General features: G+C 51.4%; 1 protein-coding gene across 1 annotated transcript; it reads left to right on the top strand.

The window, feature by feature from the left end:
* The first annotated feature begins 3,687 nt into the window (after positions 1-3,687).
* TGM6 (transglutaminase 6) lies at positions 3,688-25,717 on the top strand. Its single transcript, XM_041732386.1, has 14 exons — positions 3,688-3,702; positions 3,773-3,914; positions 12,971-13,144; positions 13,879-14,121; positions 14,848-14,966; positions 16,260-16,388; positions 17,848-18,025; positions 18,266-18,404; positions 20,218-20,321; positions 20,399-20,641; positions 21,331-21,672; positions 24,141-24,295; positions 24,590-24,723; positions 25,564-25,717. Exons 1-14 carry the CDS (start codon positions 3,688-3,690, stop codon positions 25,715-25,717), a joined length of 2,271 nt encoding a protein of 756 aa, XP_041588320.1.
* Positions 25,718-26,104: the final 387 nt, after the last annotated feature.

The raw sequence follows: 26,104 nt of genomic DNA on the forward strand, positions 1-26,104 counted from the left end.
CACGTATCACACATTCTACTGTACACTCACAAGAGAATAAAAATGAAATTAAAAAAAAAAAAAAAGAAAGAAAGAAAGCTTCCCTAGTGCTATGAAAATAGGATTGGCTCCACAGATTCCCTGAAAGAGCTTTGGTGACCCCAGATCTTCCTTCGAGAAAGACTGCTCTCAGTAGAGTTTCTCAAACTGTATTATGCATATGAATCATGTGAGGAACTGTTAAAATGTAAACTCGGGTTCAGAGGGCCTGGGAAAGTGCCCAGGAGTCTATATATCTAACCAGCTCCAGGTGATGCTAACCGCACACTCACAGATTCACAGCTCTGCCTCTGACACTTTCCAAGGCAGGGCCAGGCAGGTGCCCTGAGTCCTGGAAAAGTCATGGTGCCCTCCAATTCTTATAATTAAAACAAGAGTAAATTTGAAATTAAATAACCCCCCAAATCCTTCTATTTCCCAAAGTTATCATTTTGATTTTTAAAATTATTTTTATTTTTAAAAAATATTTTAGTTATTTATTTGACAGAGAAAGAAACTATAAGCAGGCAGAGCCACAGGCAGAGAGAGAGGGAGAAGCAGACTCCTTACCAAGCAGGGAGCCGGATGCTGGGGGGCATCCCAGGACCCTGAGATCATGACCTGAGCTGAAGGCAGATGCTTAGCTGACTGAGCCACCAAGGCACCCCTTAAAAATCATTTTTAAAAATTGTTTTTGGAGCCCACTTTGCTGGGTTGAAACCTATGAGTAATCCATTCCTCTTTATTTTTTATTTATTTATTTTTTTTTAATTTTTTTTTTCCATTCCTCTTTAAAGGGAAGGCCCTGCCTAGGTCTCTGCTGCTCTGCGCCGCCCCCTCGGAAGCCCCCACCCCATCCTCCACTGCCCAGATAGAAGCCCCTGTTTTTCTAAATTCCTCCCACCAAAGGAACAGGGGCCATTAGCATGACCCCAACTCCAAGATCTAGGGCTCAGTGAGCAGGTTAGAAGACAAAGAAGCTCTCCAGATGTCTGTCGTCAAGGAAACGGAAATGCAAGGACACCGAAACACCTCTACAAAGAGCATGACATTTCTTCATAAGGGCAAAAACCCGAGAAAAAAAATGGCATTCCCATCAATTCGGGGAAAGTAAGCAAAATATGTAAATTAACACTAGAAATGCCACTAGTGATGACTGTGCATGTGTGTATGCCGTGATCTGGAAAGGGAGCACGATGTGAGCATGGTTCAGTGAAAAGGTTAGGCTATAAATCCACCTCTCCGTACAGCGGGATGTCTGTGAATGTATTTACATATGTTTGCAGCGATATGCATGAAGTATATACTTTCTTCCTTCTCCGCGTTGCTTGGATTTTCTACTTGAGTTATGTATTATCTTTACAATCAGAAAAGCAAACAATTTGTAAAGGACGCATTTAGGGGCGCCTGGGTGGCTCAGCTGGTTAAGTGTCTGCCTTCTGCTCAGGTCCTGAGATTGAACTCCACGTCTGGCTTCCTGCTCAGCGGGGAATCTGCTTCTCTCTCCCTCTCTCTCTGCCCCTCCCCATTGCTCTCTCTCTCTCTCTCTCTCTCATGAATAAATAAAATCTTAAAAAAAAAAAAACATATGTTTATTCCACAGACAGGGATTTTAATTTGTGAAGCAACACTGGGTTATCCCAAGTAGTCCCAGTCTTTGGCTCCTTCCTGATCATTTAGAATCAGAGAAGACCAGAACCAGTAGGACCTGGGCTACCATCTTATTGGGCACCAAGGCCCAGAGAAGCTTAGGGACTGGCGGAGGGTCACACAGTTTGGCCCAGAGATAACAGAGCCTAGTCTCCTGGCTCTCCTCCTAGAGTACACTGTTCTCCTCTAAGCTTGAGTATGGATTGTCATCTGGGGTTGTTTGAGCTGGTAGGGGCGTGGGGAGGGGGGTGGGGGGATGGCATTTAAATGCCCCATTTTCTGGGATCCCAGTCCAGGCCAACCCAAGATGAAAGATAAAGGGCCCCGGATGAGATAGTGATTAGTGGGGAGGAGCCTGACCCTCACAGGCAGAAAGGCAGCTTCCTAGGGCCCGGGTCTGCAGGCTGCAGGGCAGGAGGGAGGAACACCAGGGCCCAGGGCCAGCAGGCAGTAATTAAAGGCAGTGCAGGCCTGCAAACAGCCCATAAAAATGTTTGCCCTGCATCAAACTGGCAAGCAGAACTCAATCCCTCTGCCACTTTCCACATCAAACACTTGGGGTTTTTACACACTTTCCTGCATGTTCAGGGGATCACAGGGATCACAGCACTTGCTGACCCAGCCCGTCCTTGCCCCCCCATCTCCCAGAATCTCCCCCCACCCACTCCACCTTTCCTCCCTGACCCAGCCCCACCCAGCCTCCTTGGGCCCCCAGTCATCCCCTCAAGGCACTTCCCAACAAAGAGAAACCTCTTCCCATTCCCAGGAAAATAAAAGTCCTTCTATTTAATTGACAAAGGAAGACTTCAGAAGCTTTGAGGTCCAGAATCTTGGAGCCCTAGGATCTCAGCCTTTGAGCTAGGATGATGCTTCATACTTTAGGCCAGTCCTCTTAAGTCACAGGTGGAGAAATCAGGCATTCTGAGATGAAGAGGTCTTGCTCAACATCACGAGCACCGAGCACCGGTGGAGGCCAAGTCTCCAAGCTTCAGGGTGGAGCCAGCTCACAAAGTCTGGTGAATTTGCTTTGCCTTTGAACCGAAGAGCCGCTCCCCTCTTTCCTATTTACCTCCTCCCAAGAGCTTAGGTTGACATCACCCCCTGGCAGTTGTGTTGACAGGGGAGGGCCCTGCAAGAAGCCAAAGGAATCAGGCTGTCTGGGCCCAGACAGAAGCTGGGCCTCAGTTTCTCCCACAGTCTCTCCTTCCAATTTCCAGCGTAGATTTCCCACAGGCCTGAGAGGCAAAGCAGCATGCCAACCCTATCACCCCACCCCAACTCTCAGAAGTCTCAAACTGGAAAGTTTGCAGACTTTGAGGAGGCGGACAAGCTCAGGAATGGTCCGACTATAGGAGTTGAATGAGCAATTGCAAGAGGGGAGGGGTAGGTGAGTCAGGGTCCCTGGGCATCCAGACCCGTCCATGAGTTATCCCGGTTACCCCTATGGTCAATCTGTCCATATTGGAGGAGAGGCCACTATCTTCATTTTGCTGCTCCTGTGACCAGGAGATGAGCTGTTCTTCAAACCCAGGCCTACGTGGATCTGAAGTTTCTCCCTCTGATGTTCAGGGCTCCTCCCTCCAGCCGAGCCCTCAGTGGGGCAGTGGGTCGTGCAGGGGGCGGAGGGTGTGGCGTGGTGGGGGGCATGGCCCAGGGGAGGACCCTAGGCCTTACTCCTGTAGGTGCCTCTGGAGCCGCACAGAAGAGAGCGCCACGGCCTCGGAACCTCCTCCTCTCACCCAGGATGGGAGAAGCCGGCCCCAGACAGCCCGGCACTGGGTCCCGGTCCCCGCTCTGCAACTTATTGCCATGTACCTTGAAGGCGCCCTCTCTGAGCCTCCATTTTCTCATCGGAGGCTGCTGGGAGGATGAGAACGGGGGACCACAGCTCCCAGCTGCTTTCCTCTCCCCCCTCCTCTGTTCTTGCCAGGCTTGCGACCTTTCTGGGCCTAAGTTTCTCCCACAGCCCAGCTCCCAAATCTGTGCTAGGAAAGCCTCTTGGCCGAGGCCACTCCCACGATGGACACCCTCGAGGTGCAACCCAGGGCAATTAGTGGGTGATTAGGTGTCGCTGCTAGGGTGAGAAGGGCCACGCCTCCTCTAGGATGCTGACTGTCCTGCCCAGCAGCACCCCGAGATCTGCCTCGTGAACTCGGGGCTGGCTGGCTGGCTGCTCCAACACGCCGATCAGACGGTCCGCACACCCGCGCAGAGGAAGCAAGGGCAGGCCTGCCCCGGCATGGCAGGTGAGTGGGCAGGGCCTGGGGCCCCGGGGCACCGGGCCCCTGAGAGGAGCTTCAGGAAAGGGGGGGGTCGGTGCAGTGGAACTTCGAGCGTGGATCCCTAGGATTGCATTGCTGCACAATCCATGCACTCTTCCCTCATGTTCCTGAGAGCGTGGAAACCCAGAGATAGAAAGAGCCATCCTTGATGGCCCAGCAAGGCCATGGCAGGGCCCTCCCTGGCCTGGAGCCAGGCCTTCCCCACCTGCCTGGTGAGCAGAGGAAGAGATCGGCGACAGAGAGAGACCCCATGAGCTGCATCCTCTTCAAATTCCCACCCCAAAGACTCGAGGGCAAAAGCAACTCTATCTGAGGTCAAAATAGCCATGTGACCTTGAGAAGGAGAATTTGCTCTTGATGCCTCCATTTTCTCATCTGTAACAGTGGGAATTATAATACAAATCATCTCACAGGCCTGCTGCGAGGAACTGATGAAAATCAAGTGTGCCAAACGCCCCCACAATATCTCATGTGGGACCTCATAGGCAGCAGACACAGAAAATGCACCCCCACTGTGGGCAAACTTGCCTCCACCCCAAGAACTTGTCTGCTAGCAATTACGTATTTTAAGCCTCCTCTGGCTGGGTGCTGGGGTCCAGGGGTGAGCAAGACAGCCCACGCAGGGGTCCTCCTCTCATAGGTCTTTAAAGGATGTTCCTAATGTTATACCACTTATTTTCTATTGTCCAGGATCATGTGACAATCACATGAGTCAACTCTTGTTTATTCTTTGACTTTCAAAAGCAGGTAGTTTAGTTTCTTTGTCATATTTGAATTTGCTGTCTGAATTTACTTTCAAAAGCAGGTAGTTTAGTTTCTTTGTCTTGAATTTACTTTCAAAAACAGGTAGTTTAGTTTCTTTGTCATATTTGAATTTGTCCTCATTCCACCCTGGCAGTTGCTATTATTTATGGTCATCCGGGGCTCTCCTGGCTCTTGGGATGGTCTGCTCCCTCAGGGCCAGGCCTTGCCACCCAGCTCACACCCCAGACTGCTGTTTTGAGAGCTGGTGCTGCTTCTTCCCTGTTAGCCCTGGGTCACAGGGGACTGGCTCTGCTTCCTTCGGGATCTACTTTTTCAGGGTGTACCTAGAGGCCCCTCTTCCCTACTGCTCTGATATACTGTCAGTTTTAAAGTGGACAAACTTTAATTGCTGAGAAAGACCCCTCTGGGAGCAAAGTCAGGAACAGGGGGTTCCAGTGTCAGATCTGTTGCTAACCCGCTGGGTGGCCATTCCTCCCTCCGAAGCTCAGTTTCTCCACCTGTAAAATAACAGGGTGAGACCCATCACACCTAGCAAATGGAAGTGACAGGTCAAATTCAGTTCCCTAGTCTGGGTCTTCCTGGCTTCTCAGGACCTCCTCCTCAGAGCAGTAGACACCTGGCCACTGTGCAATTAGTGCCTGAATGACCAAGACGTGGGATTCTGAAAGCAAAGGTGTGGCCTGTGTGCTGTTGCTCTTTCCCCCACTGTCCATGGCAGACATCATTAGTTGACCCCCAAACTCCGCCCCGCACAGGACCCAAATGTGGCCCCAGAATTCAACTCAGCATAGTTCTTCTAGCAGTCCTAGCAATCAGTGCCAGCAAGTGAAATGAAGCCCTTTTGCCATTATGGGATTCTAATAAGCTTTCAGCTTGGAAATTCTAAGAATCAAGGGACCTACTCTGTGCACAGTTGGCCCTGGCTGGGATGTTCTCACTATATTGCCCACTGGTGGGAGAGGCCAGCAGCTTCCAACAGGGCCAGAAAGGAAAGAGAGATTGGGCAGTGGCCCCAGGCAACTCCCCAGTTAATCATTTAGCTGTGGAGGTCAGGTGCTCGTGAAGCACACTCAGGATAGGGTCATAATGGGGCCCATTAAAAACCAATTACATGGAGTCCAGAGTCTGGGAGAGACTGCTGGTGTCAGCAGAGCCTCCTGGGCTCACCCCACTGGGTGTCATCCCTGGGGCTGGGACGGAGATCTGGGGAGGAGAGCACTGCCAGCTGTCTGGCGTCACCCAAGGGCAGGAGGAGAAAATGCTGGGGGGTGAGCCAGAGCTGAGGGTGGTGGTGAAGAGCTGGGGGTGTGGCAGCCAACCTCCCCTCCAAGTAGAACTCGTTCTCAGGCTGCTGTCTGGGGCCAGCTGGTAAGCAGGTGAGCTGGAAAGGAGATGACCTTGGCCAGGAGGGGTGTGGCAGGCAGGGGCCGGTGGTGAGGGACCCTGAATGCCAGCATAGTGGCTGTGGGTCTGCTGGCTCCAGAGCAAGGAAAGTGACAGGTTGACCCTGGTGCAGCCAGGAGAGTCCCATCTCCACACGGAAGCTCGGTTTCTCCATAGTAACGGGATGGATTGAACAGCGTGAGATGGAAAATGCTGTGAGGCTGTGGAAGCCATGCAGTGATTTAAGCAAGAGGTGAAGAAGGGAGAATAAAAAGAAAAACAATGTGTGTGGGAGCAGGGAGGCATGGACCAAAGTGGTGGGGGAGATGTGGGGAGAGGAAGAGGCTGCCCAGGTACTGACCCAGCTACCCGTGGACCCAGCACTGAGCTAAGTACCATATGCAGAGGGAGACCACTCACCCTGGCTGAAGCTTATTGCCCCAGAGTGTTTATTAATGGCCCTTCACTCTCTGGATTTCCTGGGTTAGGAGATGCTTTTTCTCCTAGCCCTGCTTAGGGTCCTTACCTCATCTTCCCGAAAAGTCTATGAGCAAAATATTATTATTGCCACTTTTCAGAGAAGGCAATCTGAACCTCAGAGAGGTCCACTCACTTACCTGGCACTGCACAGCCAATAAGTGGAAGACGCAGGAGAACACTAATTGGCAGAACACTGGACTGGCAGCCAGCAGTCCTTGTGCCAGCACTGACAATCTGATTAACAGCACTTAATATGTGCCAGGAACTTACTGCTCTAAGTACTCCACGTGACTTGTTTCCCTTAATCGTTACAACTTGAGGAGGTGGCTACTAGCACAAATTCCCGTTTTTCACCAGAAGACTGAGGTTCAGAGAGGTTCAGTCACTTGCCTCAGGTCACACAGCCCCAATGATAGGTGAAGCTTGTGTTGGAACTGAAGCATGTGCCTCTGAAATCGGGTGCCCAATGCCTGTGGAAAGGAAGGCACACTTAGGGGCTTAGAGGGGGGTGGGGTGCGTGTGTTGTGGGGAGGGGCTGAGAGGAGTCCTGGGGGTATCTGAAGCACTTGATTCAGCAAACTGCCAACAACCCAACCCCGAAGAGCTCTTCTGGACTCATTTCACAGATGAGAAACCGAGGCCCAGAGAGAGGAAGCGACCTAACCCACACCCCACAGGGAGCCAGTGGCAGGTACTCCACCTAGGCCCAGGCCTGCTGCAGGGAGGAAGACAGGAAGAAAGGGCAGGTTTTGGAATGTGGCAGCCCTACAGAGGGGATTATGGGTGGGTGGGGGGCTGGGGTGTGGGCAGCTGGCAGGGCACAGGTGTTGATCCCCAGGGGCTTGCCAGGAAGCTGGGGAGTTTCCCTTTCACACCCTAGTTTCCACCGAGAGACAAGGAGGGACATTCATTCATCCGACCAACATTCACTGAGCCTCTACTCTGCCCCAGGCCCTGAGCTGCACTCTAACAACCCAGAGAGAGTAAGACCCAGGCTTTGCCTTCTTGGGCCTCACAGTCCAGTGGAGGAGAGAGACATGTAAGCAAACAATTATGTCTGGGCTTCCCTGATGACTGATTAGAGACACATTAGTCCGGGCAGAATTGAAGCTGAGCACATGGAGGAGGTAACATCGGGTTTGTTTTGATAAGCGTTCTGGAAACCATCCCACATGCACATCTGTCTCCCGGCCTTGGACTGCCCTGTAGGAAGGCTCCCATACTCTGTGCCTGTGAACCCCCATGAGGGCTGAGGACACCAGTTAGGGCAAAACTAGGCTGTAATCTCCAGAAGAGTTGCCTTCTCCCCGTGGGACCCTGGCCCCACACCACCCCCAGCCCTGACAGCCCATGAATGTCAGATCACCAGAGTGTGATGCTCACGAGTACAGATGGCTCAGGCACCAGAGCAGTGACCCCCTGAGTCAGGGCAGATGTTGCGCGGGTAGGGGTAACAGGTCAGGATTTGTCAGTGACAGCCCTCTGCAAAGCCAACAAGGACCAAAAGGAAGAGCTGTGTTTGGTGAGAGTAATGGAAAGGCAGAGCGGAGACAAATGGGAAATGGGGAGAAAAAAGCCTATGGTTCAGCAGAAGGGAGCACTTTTTAACATCAGGGTGGGGAACAAGCTGCCTCTGCGGTATGCAGGCTGGAACTCTAATCCTGCATCCACCAAGAATTCAGAGGAGGGACTTTGACTCAGGCAGGAAGTAGTAAGAGAGATGGTCTTTGAGATTTGGGGATAATGATGATAATGGCTGTTGTGATTCATTCCTCCCGCTCTTGCCCCACTGTGATAAGGCCACAGATGCCCAGAAGGGAGGTGGGAGCTGGTTTGGGCTGTGACTGGAAAAGGTGAAGCCAAGGTGGGATCCTGGGGACTTGAACCCATGACCCAGAGCCCAGGGACTCTTTTTACCTCCTAACCACCCCCCTTGCAAGAATCCCTGGGGCGTGCCAGCACTAAGATAATTATTACCCAGTAAACTTATCCCCTGTTCCTCACTCATCCCCTAAAACAAAACAAAAACAAAAAACAAACAATTGCATCCTGTTCTGGCCTGTCCCCTATAGTGTGTGGCTTGACTTAGTGTCCCTGGGGAAGAAGTCCCTTTCTTCCCATCTCTGGGTCTCACTTTTTGGTCAGTAAAACGCAGCCCTGGGCTTCTTTTTTTTTTTTTTTTTAAGATTTATTTATCCATGAGAGACACAAAGAGAGGCAGACATAGAGGCAGAGGGAGAAACAGGCACCCCCACAGACAGCTCAGTGCAGGACTAGAACCTGGGACTCCGGGATTACACCCTGAGCTGAAGGCTGATGCTCACCCACTGAGCCACCCAAGGCATCCCCAGCACTGGGCTTCTAATGGCCGTTCCAGCTCCACTGCTGGCAGTCCCATCCATGTACGAGGTAACTGGAGCTCCTGCCTGTGTTTGCAGACAAAACAGAGGCCACCTGAGCTCAAATTTCAGGGACTTGAGAAGGTTCCTGACCAAGGACTACTGGGGCTAAAGTGGTGGCAGGCTTCCCCATCTTACTTTCAGGTGTGAGAATTAGCGAGCTAGTGGGAAGTCCCTGGCACTGCTGTTACAGCTCCCACCAGACAGGATGCTGTTGGAACCAGTCCTTGCTCATCCACCTTGCTCATAAGGGCTGTAGGAGCTCCCAAGCTTCGGACTATGATGTCAGCTGTGTAAGTTCCCATTCACATGTTCGGTCATTATCCCCAAATCAGGATGCCAGGCAAGGGCTTTCAGCCTAGTCAGAGCTAGCTAGAACCAGCCTCTTCCATGACCGTCAGGCCTGGGTATGGAAACTGTAGCACCAGCTCACCTCCTCATAAGTGAACACCAGTTGGAAGGCTGTTGCTGTCCAGACAAGAAAGATGTCCATAGCTTGGCCTAGGGTAGTGATGGAAAACGAGGTGTGTGATGGGCTTGAGGAAGGATTTGGAGATGGCCACAATTGGACTTCATAATTGGATCGGATAAGGGATGTGAGAGCAAAGGGGAAATCAAAGATTCCTTGGTTTGGACCTGAGTGCCAGGTGAGATTTCATCTACCAACACGCAGGTGAGTAGGGATTTGAAGATGGAGTGGAGAAGAAATCCAGATTTCTGCTTTGGGTGTATTAGGCTGGATTTGCCTAGAAGACCGCCCAATGGAGATTTCAAGTAGATGGTTGAATATATTGTTTGGGCTTCAGGGAGAAATCACAGTGGAAATGTAAACTTAGTGGTATCAGCAGCAGACCTCCAACCAAGACTGCTTAGAAGCCTTGCAGTCTGACTGTGGCTGGGGCGCAATCATCATGGAGGCTTCTTCCTGCTGTATCCAGTGACTGGGCTCCTCAGACATCTCTATCTTGGTCTCTCTTCAGGTCCTCCCCAGCATGGTGGCTTCCATGTTGCTGCATTTTATCAGATAGAGTGATGATAGATCGATAGATCAATACAGAGGACAGAGAGAGGGTTTTTTTAAGGAACTGGCTTACACGATTATAGAGACTGGCAAGTCCAGAATCTGTAGGGCAGGCTGGCAGGCTAGAGATTCAAGGAAGAGTTACAGTTCCACTGGGAGTCCAAAGGTAGTCTGCTGGCAGCATTGCTTCTTGCTCAGGGATGGTTGGTCTTTGTTCTACTAAGCCCTTAACTGAATAGATGAGGCCCACCCACATGAGGGAGGGTAATCTGCTTTATTTCAAGTCTACCAATTTAACTTGAATCTCATCCACAAAACACGTTCACAAAAAACACCTGGAAAAATGTTTGACCAAATATCTGAGCACCGTGGCCCAGCCAGATTGATACATAAAATTAATCATCGTGTCATGTGACGGGAGAAGGAACAAAATAGACATTTGGTGAGAGCCTGATATATGCCAAGTGCTTTCCACACATCATCTTATTCAATCTGATTATTAAAGCTGAGAGAAGGGCAGCCCGGGTGGCTCAGTGGTTTAGCCCCGCCTTCACCCCAGGGTGTGCTCCTGGGGACCGGGGATCAAGTCCCACGTCTGGCTTCCTGCATGGAGCCTGCTTCTCCCTCTGCCTGTGTCTCTGCCTCTCTCTTTCTCTGTGTCTCTCATGAATAAATAAATAAATTAAATTAAAAAAAAAAGCTGAGAGAAAGCCATTATTACACCCATTTTATGGACAAGAGACGTTAAATCAGGCTGAAGGATACACATAAGCACATGGCATATCTAGGATGCTGATCCACGTTTAAGCGACTCTGGGATGTGCTACTGTAGGAGCCAAGGGTGGGGAAATGAGTGATGGCCTTTTGGACAGGGGAGCTGGCCTCCCAGTGGAGGTCTCAAAACCAGGCTGAGGAGCTAAGAGTCTTCCTTGAGGAATCCCTGGGTGGCGCAGTGGTTTGGCGCCTGCCTTTGGCCCAGGGCGCGATCCTGGAGACCCGGGATCGAATCCCACATCAGGCTCCCGGTGCATGGAGCCTGCTTCTCCCTCCGCCTGTGTCTCTGCCTCTCTCTCTCTCTGTGACTATCATAAATAAATAAAAAATTAAAAAAAAAAAAAAGAGTCTTCCTTGAGGGAGGAGAAGCACCCCCAAGAAGTCATGGAAGCCAGGAGGTACAGTGGCTACATTTGCACTGTTAACAACTGCCTGTCACTGGTCCATAATCGTTAGATGCTAATGAAGAGTAATCCTGGGACCAGATCCATTCCAGCTATGGTGGAAGGTTGGGAAGAATTTGTTGTAGGACTTCTTCAGGGCTCCCAGGCTGTGTGGAGGGCTTAGACTTGGCCTTGCCCATGGGAGGAGGCAGAGGGTAAGCAGGAAAAGGGACAGAAACCTGTGGTATCAGAGTGTAGGTCCCACCTTCCCCAGAAAGATGAAAGAACATGACACTTGCTTAGTGCCTTCTATATGCAAAATGCCACACCACTGGATTTCCTGGGGCAAGGGGGCAGTCTTCATGGCTGAATCCTTCCAAGAATCCTGTGAGGTAGGTACTATCATGGCCCCCATTTTTTAGATCAGGACCATGAGACTCAGAAAGGTGAGGTGACTTGTCTAAGGGCAAGAGAGATGACAACTGGGGTCAGACTAGATTTGCTGGCTCTAAGTCCTGTATTTGCCCCATTCCACACCCCAGTGACTCAAGAGTTGATAATTCCTGGTTTCGGCCCTTGATCACCAGAGAGGCAAGATAGCATGGAACCCTGGCACCACCCATACTAGCTGTGTGACCTTTGTAAAGTTACTTTACCTCTCTGTGCCTGAGTTTTCTCATATGTAAAATGAGGGGTAATAATAGTATTTACCTCAAGCTTAGTGACAGGATTAACTGAATTTATAAATGTAAATCACAGAAGATAATGTCTAATTCATGGTGTGTGTTAAATATATATGTATTAGGTATTCATCTTATTATTCTTATTATCATACTTGGGGGCAGGGTGGCTTTCACATCACCTGGGACAGTCTTATCAGGCCTCTGAGTTAGGATTTACATATTGGAAAGAAGTTGAGTGTTATTGCTGAAGAAGAGTCCTAAAGATTTATCCAGACACCAGAGGTACATGTTGAAAAGTTTAGCAGGTATGAACTGACAACCCAAACTTGGAAGTGAAAAATATGTCATGGGATGCCTGGGTGGCTCAGTCAGTTAAGCATCCAACTCTTGATTTTGGCTCAGGTCGTGATCTCAGGGTCATGAGATCGAGCCCAGCATGGGGCTCTGCACTGGGTGTAGAGCCCACTTAAGATTCTCTCTCTCTCCCTCTCCCTTTACCCCTCCCCCTCTATAAAAAGGAAGGGAGGGAGGGATGGTGGGAGGAAATTCACATTTACTGATACTACTTAAATAAAATCTAACTTTGAGTCCTGATGCCGCTGAGCTTGTTGGGAAATTCTACCCCAGTTATTCCTGTGGCCCCTGAATGTCTCAATTATCTATTGCCATATAACAAGCCGCCCAACACTTAGAGGCTTAAAACAACAGCTATCATTCTCTCACTCACAAACCGCCATCTGGGCAGAGCTCAGTGGGGACAGCTTGCTTCTGTTTCATTTGGGATCAGTGGAGGCAGCATGACCAGAGGTTGGAGGATTTGCTTACAAGATAGCTCAGTCCCACGGCTGCCAAGTTGGCGCCGGCTGTCAGCTGGGCGCTCGGGGGCCTGTGGGTTGGGGGTCAGGCTAAGAGTAATGGCTCAGTATTTGCTAATTCTGTGTTCACGGACACTTTAAGGAACGTAGCTACTGCGAATAACGAATACAGGGAATAAAAAGGAATAATACAGTGGAAAAAAAAGAAGCTGCAGGAGCAAATGACTGGCCGGTTGAAGCAGGTGGGAGGGCAAGACAGCGCAGGGGAGAAGGGTGTCAAGGGCTCCGCCTCACCTCCCTGCCCTTGCCCTACTCAGGGGTCAGAGTCACCGAGGTGGACTGGCACAGCCGGAAAAATGGTGCTGCCCACCACACCCAGGAGTACCCCGGCCCTGAGCTGGTGGTTCGCAGGGGCCAGGTGTTCACCTTGCGGCTGGAGCTGAGCAGACCCCTGGAGGACCAGGAGACCATCATCTTCACCGTGGAGACAGGTACCTGTCTCGCCAGCGCCCCGCGCTGGTCTACATCCAGAAAGATGTGTCCTGTGACCAGTGACCTGAGACCTCTTGGTCATCAACCCAGACTGGAGGGAAGCAGGTCCCAACCCCTGCAGGTGGGCGAGCTCTGACCCCTAGAGGCTCCTGATGACACTTGCTGAGGATGGCTGGCAGGTACTGCCAGCAGGTGATGAGACAGATGCCACAGCTCTGGAATTTTCTGCCTACTAAGGAATCCTAGGGCTCTGGAAAACTGTGGAAATTCTTCAGATACCTTTGGGGCCCAAGCTTTTCTTTCCTTTTTTTTTTTTTTTTTAAGATTTTATTTATTTATTCATGACAGACTCACAGAGAGAGAGAGAGGCAGAGACACAGGCAGAGGGAGAAGCAGGCTCCATGCAGGGAGCCCGACATGGGACTTGATCCCAGGTCTCCACGATCACGCCCTGGGCTGAAGGCAGCGCTAAACCCCTGGGCCACCAGGGCTGCCCACTTTTCTTTCCTTGACAGACGAATGGCAGACTTTGGTTTCAGGGGTCCTGTTACTTTCTCCTAGATCCAGGAGGTGGGTGGGACATGGGGACAGTGGAGGTGGCCCCCAACAGTGTCCTGGAAATTCAGGAAGTGAACATTGCAGTGGATTCCAGGCTTGTAGCTTTTCTTTTCTTCCCTAGAGCTGGGTTTCCTAGGGGCACCTGGATCTCCCGATTCCCTCTCCTCTCTGCCAGGACCCCAGGCATCTGAGGACTGCCACACCAAAGCTGTGTTCCAGATATCGGAGCCGGATGTGGGCCAGAACTGGACAGCGGTGGAGGAGGCTCAGACGGAGAACACCATGACCGTCAGCATCACCAGCCCTCCCAATGCTGTCATTGGCCGCTACCTGATGAGGACCAGGGTCTCCTCTCGCCGAAAGCAAAATGACCGGAAGCTGGGCGAATTTGTTCTCCTTTTCAACCCGTGGTGCCCAGGTAGGAGCTGGCAAGTCCAAGGCAGAGGATTTCCTGGAAGCTGTCCTAGAGGTGGGCCCGCCCTTAGCAGGGGATCTGGGAGGCAGGCTAAGCAACAGGCAGGTGAATGCCAAAACAGCTGGGCCTAGGCAGAGGTGAGCCCTGGGCAGAGGAACCCGGTAGCAGGTGCTACAAAGGATCCTATGCCAGGGGGCAGGGATCAGTGGTTTCCAGTATGAGGGGGCAGTCGGCAAGCATGGGGCCTTGTGGGAGGAGAGCCCCAAGCTCTTGCCATCAGCAGCCTTGGTTTAGTCCCCATGCTGCTAACTCGCCTCCCTCCATGAGTCCTGGTTTCCCCATCTGTGATGTGGGAGTAATAACAGGGCCTACCCCTTGGGATAATGGTGAGAAATCATAGTGCTAATGCTTGTGATGTACACAGGACATGGTAAGGAGTACTGGGGTCAGTACTCTTATTAATATTTAAGAAACATGAGGCTGCTGTCGGCATCAAGCGGGGTCATCTTGCTAAAGTCCCTCAGTCTGGGGCTGGGTGGGGGTGTCCTCGCCTGGGTAATGGACTCCCCCTGGTGGAATGGGGTTTGGCCAGAAGGCAGCCCAGGGGCCTGCCAGCCCCTCTTGCCCTCCCTGTCCCAAGTTTCCAGGCACTCCCCAATGTAGCCCCTGCCCCAGGCCTGCAAGGCGAGAGAGCTCCAGCCCAAGCCGGGCCTGACAACTGCTTTTCAGAGGACGATGTGTTTCTGGACTCAGAGGAGGAGAGACAGGAGTACGTGCTGAACGACAGTGGGATCATCTTCCGAGGCGTGGAGAAACACATCCGAGCCCAGGGCTGGAACTACGGGCAGGTCTCCAGGGGCACAGGCTAGCGGGGGGAGGCAGGCTGGGGTGTGCAGAAAGTCAGCGCAGGAGCCCTTGAGCCTGCTCACCTCCTCCCGGCAGGGACAAGCGAGGTTGACCCCTAGAGCAAATCCGCTCATTCACTACTCTTAGCTGTGCCGAGGCCTGCGCTGGGTCCTTGGACGGGGAGGTGCTTTGGATGCAGCGCAGTACAGAAGAATAAATAGCTTCAGAGCCCGGGGGGTGGGGATGAGGTTGGTTCTCAGTCTTGGGCAAGCTCCTGAGTCCCAGGGAGGGCTCTTCAAAACACACAGGTGGCTGGGCCCCACCCAGAGGCACTGATTCAGGAGACCTGGGGTGCGGCCTGAGAATGTGCATTTCGGTCAAGGTGGTCCTGCTGCTGCTGGTCTGGGACCACGCTTCAGAGCCACTGGCCAGATAAATAGTTACAGTAAAACATGTGATGGCGGAGGGGACATGGGGGCATTAGAGTGGCAGAGAAGGGGGCAGAGGGAAGTCAGAAGAGTGTTAAAACCCCACCTCAGGGATTGTGGAGGCTTCATGGTCTTGGGGCTGAGTGTGGAGCTGGGCACTACGTGACGAGGCAGAGGGCAGAGCCCACAGCCGCATGGTGGTGGAAGTCAGGGAGCAGAGGAGGACTGCAAGAGGACCAGGTGCTGCCTGGCCTTCAGGTGCCCTGAAAAAAAGTTTGGCTGGGCAAGTCCAGGACCCTGACTTTCAGCAGAGCAGCTGGAAGTTAGTCTGGGGTTCGGACGAGGTCCTGGAGAGTTTAGGGTCCACTTAAGGGGTAACCACTCCTTGGCACCCACCTCTTCTGACCCCATATGAAAGTGAACCCAGGGCTCCCCACACCTTCCAAAGAACCTTCAGAGACCTTCAGAGACCAGAAATCTTAATTTGTATGCAAAGATCCTCCAGTTTTGAAATGTTGTCAATTCATGCAAATGTATTTGAAAAAAGTCATTTAAACAGAAGGAGTGTGCCAGCAGGAGAGATGCGGCTCCAGGGTCACCAGCTTACCACGAACTTTACCATGGGTAGTGGGGAGTCTTGGGGGTGGTTACTGAAGAGGGGGGGACATGATTACGGTGGAGATTCTGGCTACCAGTGACTCTTTGAGGGAGGGTTTCTGAGACTTGGGATGCTCTGTGGTGTTCCTGGGTGGAAGTAGGCAAATTTCCCTGCAAAACACAAGGGACCTATTGGGCAAGCATCATGCGTGGGAGGGCCTGGAATGCGGGTGAAGCTCTGGCCTCTAAGCACAGCCTCTCTGTGGACAGTTTGAGGAGGAGATTCTGAACATCTGCCTCTCCATCCTGGACCGAAGTCCTCTTCACCAAAACGATCCGGCCACCGACGTGTCCCACCGCCACAACCCCATCTATGTCACCAGGGCAATCAGCGCCATGGTAAGGAGCCCCACCTGTGTTCCCTGTACACAGTCTTCCTCATGGGCCCCTGAGCCAACCCCAGGATCACACCCTATGATCTTCCCAAGTCACATTTTGTTTTAATTCTCTATCACTGTCCCAAACCACAACCAAAACTCAGTGGCGCAAAACAACTACTTACTATGCTTACAGTTTTATAGATCAGGGACTTGGGCCGAGCACCATGAGAACGGCTTGTCTGCTTCAAGATGCTTCGGCTGGGCTTGTCTGAACACCTGCAGGTGGCTGCAATGGTTTCATGAGACCATATATCTGGAGCCTTGGTTCTACTGGTCAGTGGTTCTTTGGTTCTCTTCCATGCTGTGTCTGCTGGAGCTGGAATGTCAAGGTGGCTTGCTTGGGATCGTTTTTGGCTCCTGCTCTGGGCTGGCTAGAACAGCTGAGGTTGGCTGGGCATGGCTCTCTCTCCATGCAGCCTTCCCACGTGGCCAGCTTGGGCTTCCCCACAGCATGGTGATCTCAGCGTAATCAGACACAGCAGCTGGCTTCTCGCTGAAACAATTGTTCCAAAACAGAAAAACTGGAAGCTTCGAGTCGCACACAGAAATCCTGGGCCTGGAAACTGGCACAGCTTCCCTTCTCCCATAGTCATCAGTCAGAGTAGTCACGGGCCAGCCCAGACTCAGGGAGGGGATACACAGGCCCAACTCGCCACCAGAGGAGGCCCGTCTTTATTCTGTTTCACACAATAATGCTTCTTCCTCCTCAAAAGATAGCCAGAAGGCCTACTGTAAGCAGGTGCTAAGATAAGTGGGTGGATATCTGTGATTCCAGGAATGTATGAAGCTATTTTCCTCAGAGTTGATACACTTCATTCCTCGAGACCTTAGAGAAATGTTGAAAAACAGAGACTCAAAAGCTGTGACCGGTTCCAGACAGTGGAGTGTCACAGCCCTGTGGGGCTCTAGTCAAAAGTCCTAAACTTGGGGCTCACCCACCCTTTTGCTAACCTGCTGTGTGACTTGGATGGTTCCCTCAACCCCTTTGAATCTGTCTTCTCGTATGGAAAAAAAAAAAAAGAAAGAAAGAAAATAACAAAATCTACTTTGAAATGGGTTGATATGGTATGCACGAAGCCCTTGGAATAGGGTCTGCACACAATAAACAGTTAATAAATATTAGCTGCCTCTATAATTTTACCACCAACGGCCCCCCAAATAGATCATTTAAAAGAAGAAATGCTGTAAAATAATAGGTAGTTTCCAACAATAGGGTATCCCAATGGAAGGTAATTAAAAACAATAAATGGTACCCAAAGTAGGTATTTTAAGAGAGCAGGTGCCTCCAGTTTTCAGATAGTTTAAAAGTAAGAGGTGGCCCTGAATGACTGGTACAAAGTGTAAGATGCTTTTACAATGGCATGGTCCCGAGGAGGGAAGCCTTGCCTGGTGGTGGACCCTTGGCCTCCTCTGCCCAGGTGAACAGCAACAATGACAGGGGCGTGGTTCAAGGCCAGTGGCAGGGCAAGTACGGCGGCGGCACCAGCCCCCTGCACTGGAGCGGCAGCGTGGCCATTCTGCACAAGTGGTTCAAGGGCAGGTTCAAGCCTGTCAAATATGGCCAGTGCTGGGTCTTCGCTGGAGTCATGTGCACAGGTACCCAGGGAAAGGTCCCCTGACCCCAAGCCAGCTCCATCATTTGCCTTCGTTTGCATACATGTGCACAGACCCCACCCCAAGTTTTTCCCCTATTGGTGATGGGGAAATAGGAGTCTGGTTGCTGATAAGAGAAACCAAATAGTTAAGTTCATTTGTGTGACTTTGGATCTTTTATTTTGCCCCCTTCCGCCTCCTGGAGGGGTCCCTTCTGCCTCCTGGGGGGCTCCTGCTTTTCAGTCCTTAGATGCCTGGGGATCGCCACCCGAGTCGTGTCCAACTTTAACTCGGCCCATGACACGGACAGGAACCTGAGCGTGGACAAATACGTGGACTCCTTCGGGCGGACCTTGGAGGACCTGACAGAGGACAGCATGTGGTGGGTGCTAGTCCCTCGGGTCCCCAGCCCATCTGCAGAAGGGATGGCCCCGGGACACATGACCCAGAGGCCCAGGTGGGGGGGCTGGAGATTTGGCTGCCCTGAAGCCCAGGGCGCCCTCCATGGGACTGAGCCTTCCCCCAGATTCCCTATACATGGTCACCCCTGTGTCCTGCCTCAGCTTCTTTGTCTGCTGCCTCGGGCCATGTGTGTGTCTCAGCCCTGGCAAGACTCTTCCCACAGGCTTTACACAATTCATTTTATTTTATTTATTTATTTGAGAGAGAGAGAGAGAGAGAGAGACAGTGACAGAAATAGCAAGAAATGGGAGGAAAGGGAGAAGCAGAGCCTCTGCTGAGCAGGGAGCCCAACGCAGGGCTGGACGCAGGGCTGGACACAGGGTTCCAAGCCAGGACCCTGGGATCATGACCCAAGCCAAGGGTAGATGCTCAACCACTGACCCACTCGGGCATCGCTAAACAATTCATTTTAATGTGATTTTTTAAATAGGAAAGACACGCATGTGCGTTAATATTCAAAAGGTACCAAGTGGGTTATAGTGATGTCTCCCCCCAACCGGGTTCCCGCCTCCTGTCCTCACGGAGGCAGCGCAGCCACTAGCTTCTTACACCTCTTCACAGGGAGGCTCTGCAGACGCAAGGACGCACATACTCACAGTCCCCTCACTCCTCCACTTTTTACCGACTCAGTATTAGCAGCATAATGTAATGCTGTTCATCTGGCACCAAAACAAAAACAAAATATCTTGTCTTTTGATGTTGGGACCCCTGTCACCACAGAGGTTATCAGTTTACCCCCAAGTGCTTATCCAAATATTCTCCCACACAAAGACCACTGCCTCCTGGAGAGGAGTCCTGGGGTCAGCTATAAAGATGCCATGTCAGGCAAACCAGGGTTTCTCTTTCCTGTTTCCTTGTGGTGTGACCTTGTGCAAAAATGTTGCTTTGCTAGTCTCATGTTCTCATCTTTAACACAGGAAACTTCAAGTCTGAATTCTTTACCAAGGTTACCAGGACCTACGGAGCTCTGCATAGTTTGACCCCTACCTAACCCCATACTGGCTGAAGCCCAGAGATACTTACAATACTTTCAGTTCCCTAAAGACACAAAGCTTTTCTTGTCTCAGAGTCTTTGCACATGCTGTTCCTTCTGCCTGGAACACTATTCCCTTCACTCTTCCAATGGCTAATCCTTTCTTATTTTTTTAAAGATTTTATTTATTTATTCATGAGACACACAGAGAAAGAAAGAGAGGCAGAGACACAGGCAGAGAAAGAACCAGGCTCCATGCAGGGAACCCGATGTGGGACATGATCCCAGGACTCCAGGATCATGCCCTGGGCCAAAGGCAGGTACTAAACCACTGAGCCACCCAGGGATCCCCTAATCCTTTCTTATTTAAGCCTCATCTTAGATGTCATTTTCCTAGAACAGGTTTCCAGTAGTCACTTGCCATTCAGGTCTCTTTTTTCACAGCATTTATTGGTACTTGTATTTGTTTTCTCTATCTGCTTACCTACTTTTGCCTGTCTCCCTAACTTTCTCCTTTATTAGAATGTAAGCTGCACGAGGGCAAAATGTTCTGTCTTCTTTGTGATTGTATTTGTACCTTGAACAACACATATGTGCACACACACATACATATACCTACATATATATAGAATATATATACACACATATATATACCTACCTAGAGTTTGGGGCCAGGGCCTGGCTCACAATAGGAACTTGCCATCCCATGGGCCTCTGTACTCACTGAAGGCCATCCTGCCCCATCTTCTCTCTGTGGCAGGAATTTCCACGTCTGGAATGAGAGTTGGTTCGCCCGCCGGGACCTGGGCCCCTCTTACAATGGTTGGCAGGTTCTGGACGCCACCCCCCAGGAGGAGAGTGAAGGTATGGGCTCAGCCTGGAGGACCCCGGACCCCCACTCCCCTTCACCCTTGCTGCTCACACCCATCCCTCCTGCCCAGGCATGTTCCGGTGCGGCCCAGCCTCCGTCACTGCCATCCGAGAGGGTGACGTGCACCTGGCCCACGATGGCCCCTTTGTGTTCGCGGAGGTCAACGCAGATTACATCACCTGGCTCTGGCACGAGGATGAGAGCCGGGAGCGGGTATACTCGGACACCAAGAAGATTGGGAGGTGCATTAGCACCAAGGCCGTGGGCAGTGACTCCCGCGTGGACATCACGGGCCTCTACAAGTATCCAGAAGGTAAGGGCAATAGGGCGGCCCCCAACAGCCCCCCAAGATGTCCTGTCTGCCGCAGAGGGCCCACCGCAGACCAGCCTGGGCGGGCCCTGCCCTGTGTGTTATGATGCTGAGGGGAGCACCCATTACCTGGCTCTAGACCATCCCTGCCATGTAGACAGTGGGAAGGGAGTGTGATTAACAACATGGATATGGAGCCAGACTGCCTGGGTTCAAATCTCGAGTCTCTACTGAGTCACTTTACTTCTTTGTGCCCCTGGTTCCTTATCTATAAAATGTGGCTGATGGTAGCACCGACTTCCTAGGGGGGAAATATAGTACCTGGAACTGCGGTGCCTGGCACATAGCAAGTCTACAAAAATGTGGGCAGTCCTCATCAGATGAGTCTTCAGCCCCAGCTGGCAGAGAAGTTGCAGACCTGTATTTTTGTGCGAAATTGCCCAATCTGAAGTCTTTGATGATTGATTTAAAATGTATTAAAATAGTCCCCGAACCAAACACGGTACGTATGGCCGTGGTGTGCACCTGGCTCCTGGGCTGTCCATCGGAGCCCTTCCAGGCGTGGTGGATTGAAGTGGTGAAGGAGTGGTGGTTTTCCGTGGGGAGGAGGTGAGATGGCACAAGAGAAGCCGGGGGACGGGATGGGAGGAGCAGGAAAGGGGCACCCGCCTCACCAGGTGTGATGCCCCCAGGGTCCCGGAAGGAGAGGCAGGTGTACCGTAAGGCCGTGAGGAAGCTGTTCGGTGTGGAAGCCCCCGGGAGGAGGACCCGGGTCCGCAGGGCAGGCAGCCGTGGGCTGTGGCGCGAGGACCTCATGGAGCCTGCCACCAAGCCCAGCGTCACCGGCAAGTTCAAGATGCTGGAGCCACCCATGCTGGGCCACGACCTGAGACTGGCTCTGTGCTTAGCTAACCTCACCTCCCGGGCCCAGAGGGTCCGGGTCAACCTGAGCGGTGCCACCATCCTATACACCCGCAGGCCGGTGGCCGAGATCCTACACGAGTCCCACACGGTGCGACTGGGGCCCGAAGAAGGTAGGGGGGCCGCCGCCCAGGGGGGGCATGGAGAGGGGGACTGGCCAGCCTGACCCCTCTCTACGGGGACCAAGCGGGACTTCCCAGCAAGCTGTGCTCATTCCCAGGAAAGACAGGGATGTCTCTGAGCATTTGATCAGTGCTTTGCCTCCTGTTCCCCACCTGACAGGTGAGAAAGCGGAGTTCAGAGGTGCTAACTAATTAGACTAGTAGTAAAAGTCCATGGTCATCTGGTGGCAAACTTGAGTGCAGGTGAGGTGATCTCAAGCCATGTGAATATTGACTCCCCGGACAAATACCTGCTGGGAGCATTTCACAACCTATGGAATATGCCTTGTCATCTTTCTAAAATCCACCATATTCTGCAGCCCACCTGGCTGCAGGTGTCCTATACGAGAAGCACGGACCAGTAAGAAACAGCTACTAAGTGCTCACATGTGCCAGGCTCTGTCCTGAAAATTCTAAACGCATCTACTGCCATCCCCACAGCGTTCTCTGTCCTTGCACCCTTCCCTCCTGTTTCTCTCTCTCTCTCTCTCTCTCTCTCCTCTCTCTCTTTCTCCCACCCCCTCGCTCCCTCTCTGCCCTCACATAACATTCCGAACTCGATTCAATTAAACGAAGAAACTGTTCTTCTGGGCCCAGTTTCTGGTGAAGCTCATGTGTTTTGACGGAGGGGAAACATGTGAAGGAGATGTCACACACCTTTTCACTTTTTTTTTGCTCCCTTATTCTTCACAAAATCCAAATTGCAAAATAACGCTGCGTAGGGAAATGTTAATTAACATGCACTTTCTCCTGGCTTTTTTTTTTTCATATTAAAAGTAATATACATTCCTTAAAGATTTCGAGGGCACAGAGCAAGATCACCTGTGATCCTACCACCCACCTCCAGATTATTAACATATTTTCCTTCCAGTTTTAATGCCTGTTGCTTTCTGCCAAACAGATCTGATTACACTGTGAGAACTCAGTGTTTATTAGTGTCTCTCTCAGTTCACATCACATTGTTATTCAAATATTTTTATAAGCTCTTCATCCACATCATTTTAATAGATGTGTAATCTTTAAATAAATATACAGATAGTTCTTTTTACATGTTGTGGGATTAAATTTGCTAATGTTTTATTGAGTAGCCTTAGAATTTGCATTTCTAACAAGTTCCCAGGTCATGCTGATGCCCCTGGTCCCAGGACCATGCTTTGAAAACCACCAATTTCCCGCCACGCAAGGAGTAAATGATAGAACATATATAAAGTGTTTGGTGTAATTCTGACCACCTAAGGGACATGCAATTTATTGTAGGGATTGATAGCATTATTGATATTATGAGTTGGGGATAATGATACTTGCTCATGAAATTGTTGTAAGGATTGAATGAGTTCATCAATGAATGGCTTCCAAGTGCCCAGCAGTAAAAGTTAGTAAAAGTTAGCTTTCGTAATTATTCATTGTTGCTCTTGTATTAAGGATTCACCTAGTCATGACCTACTGGACTAAGGAAACCCATACAGCAATGTAGAGTTTTGACATATGGATCAGCATTTGGGCATTCAAGAAGCATCTACTATATGCAAAGCTCTAGGGGAACATAAAGTGAACCAGGTTCAAATCCTTTAAGGACTTTTTCCACAGGTTGAAAACCAATGCCCTCAGGGGCAGGAAGGAAACAGAAATAGGGGAAGAACAGCAGAGGGTGGTCAGGCCAGGAGCAAATCAGATACGTTGTACCCATTTGTACCTAAAGGAAAAATACAATGGTCCAAAAACACCCAAATATAACTGGCAGTCCGCTGTGCTCTGTGGTGACCCATGTTCAAGGGAAATAAATACACAGGCAGGGTGTCTGCGGCTGGTGAGAGCCCCAGATGTCGAGGACCACAGGAGCTCAGCAGGCAAAGGACACGAGATCACTGAGTGGGGTACCCATGAAGGCTTCCCATTTTGGGGGCTGACTCAGATGGGCCTTAATGGGGAGGGAGGATTTGGAGAAGCTGTGAAGAAGTTGGCCTTTTTACTGGATTGGAAGCTTGAGGCTGACCTTTGACTCTCCTCCCTTCTCTGCACCCAGCACACCGTGCACACCATAGGTCCTCAATAAACAGTGAATGGATTCCTGTTAATGGTCTGAGAGATTTGCATCTGGAATGATTAGGGAAAGGTTAAGCACAGTTCCAGGAGTTTTTGGAGAAACTGTCAGGTGTCATGGTAGCCGACTGGCGAGAATTTGAATCCCATCTCATCTTGGCTCCTTGATTTACTTGCTGTGTGACGCTGGACCGGAAACTAACCTCTCTGAGGCTTAGGTATCTTCATCCGTGAACTGACAATAATATAATAATGTTCATCTCACGTTGGTGGCAAGGACCAAAGGAGGTGTAACTAGGAATGGAGCCTTCCCTTCTTCCCCCTGATTCAGCTGAAAAAGAGTATCAGACCCCTAACCCCACCTCTGCTTTCCCTTCCAGAGAAAAAGATCCCAATCACAATAACTTACTCGCAATATAAGGAAGACCTGACAGAGGACAAGAAGATCCTGTTGGCTGCCATGTGCTTTGTCACCAAAGGAGAGAAGCTCCTGGTGGAGAAGGACATTACTCTGGAGGACTTCATCACCATCAAGGTGAGTCCTGTCTGCATCCTTTTCCTGGCAGGCCCCCTACACGGCTTGGGGAGAGCATCAGAGGCTGGGGGTTTTGTGCTTTTAGCTCCAGCTTCGGCTCTCAAGGGCAGAGAGAAGCGGCGTGGATGCAGGGGGCTAGATATAATGATGGAGCTCAGTAGGAGAGCAGATGGATGCAAGGGGTAGCCATGATTCCTGCCCACACCAGGCTCCAGCCAGTGTTCCTGCTGGGACCCATGGGTTTCTTGGGGGAGCGTGGAGGGGGACAATGACTTATGGGGATTACCCCTCCAGGTGCTGGGCCCCGCCGTGGTAGGGGTGGCGGTTGTTGTGAAAGTGACGCTGGTCAACCCCCTCCTGGAGAGAGTGGAGGACTGTGTGCTGATGGTGGAGGGCAGTGGCCTTCTCCAGGGACAGCTCAGCATCGAGTAAGTGTCAGCCTGGGAGTGGGAGCCTTCCTTATAGGATGGGCCATGGGAAAGCGACCAACGGAGGGCGGTGCAGGAGACTCTCGGCCTCCAGGAACCAGCTCATGACCTAGACACACCAGCCTCCATCTATTTATTTCTTCCTTCATTGATTTAGTCATTAGTTCAGGTGTATAACTCACCCAGTCACCCCCTCACTCATTCACGTGACCCTTAATCACATGATCAGAATGACCTGTTCTCTGAGCCACTTGGTGACCTTTGGGAACACCGGGATGAACAGACAGGGCTCTGCCGGAAGAAGTGTTCTCACAGACGGGACCGTCAAATGAGGACAGTGCGATGTGTGCGGAGGGATGGATCCCTGGGGCCCGGGGAATCAGGGACAGCCCTTGAATAGGGATGGGGTGGAATCAGGGAAGGGCCACCGTGGAGCTGGGCCTTACATGATGAATCGAGAAGCTTTTCAGGTATGGAGCAGGATGGAAGGCTTCCCAGTTAGAGGTCTCCATGGCTAGGGAGTCAGGGAGGGTCTCCTAGAAGAAGAGAGATGTGATCTTGTCCTTGGGTGTGATTGGAATGGGAAGGACATCCGATGTGGGAGGAACAGTGCAGGTGGAAGCCCAGAGAGAGGAGGTATAAGGTATGGTCAGGGCACAGGCCCAGCTGGCTGGAAAGAATGAGGAGTGGTGGCAGGGAAACAGAAGCTAGAAGCATATTGACAGGGCTTGAATGTCGGTCTCAAGGTGTGACCTTGATCCCAAGGGCTCTGGAGAGGGCAGGCCAGATGCGGAAGGAGAGGGGGCTGACAGTCTGCCTTTGTACCATCCCCTTCCCCAGCGTGCCCAGCCTGGAGCCCCAGGAGAAGGCTTCCGTCCAGTTCAGCATCACCCCGTCCAAGAGCGGCCCGAGGCAGCTGCAGGTGGATCTCATCAGCCCCCACTTCCCAGACGTCAAGGGCTTTGTTGTCATCCACGTGGCCACTGCCAAGTGACTGGCCACCACAAGGGGCTCACAGTGGAGGAGATGGCCTCCTTTCCCTTCCTGTCCACCTCTTTGTCTCTCTTGAGTGGGAGCCAGGAGGCCCAGGTTCCAGTTCTGCTTCTCTTCCTGCCTCACTTTGTGAATTTGGGCAAGTCCCTTCTTCTCCTGGGCCTCAGTTTCACCATCTGTGAAATGAAGTGTTAGGCTCGGCAAGCCTTAAACTTCTGGACGACGATGGATGATGTAGGGAGCCTCTTCCATCTTCATCGATCACCCTCACCACTGGGAGGCTGACAGACCAAACATCACAATCACCGAGGCCCATCTGGCTCAGCCAGCTCCTGCCCTGCCTGCTCACCATCACCCTGGCCAACCCTTGGGCTCTCCTTGCTTCTCT

This window comes from Vulpes lagopus, chromosome 18, assembly GCF_018345385.1.
Source record: "Vulpes lagopus strain Blue_001 chromosome 18, ASM1834538v1, whole genome shotgun sequence".
Taxonomy (NCBI): Eukaryota; Metazoa; Chordata; class Mammalia; order Carnivora; family Canidae; genus Vulpes; species Vulpes lagopus.

Coding starts and splice junctions, on each gene's coding strand:
- TGM6 (XM_041732386.1), top strand. Junction 3,915..12,970: donor GGCCTGCCCCGGCATGGCAG/GTGAGTGGGCAG, acceptor TGCCCTACTCAG/GGGTCAGAGTCACCGAGGTG. Junction 21,673..24,140: donor GCGACTGGGGCCCGAAGAAG/GTAGGGGGGCCG, acceptor TTTCCCTTCCAG/AGAAAAAGATCCCAATCACA.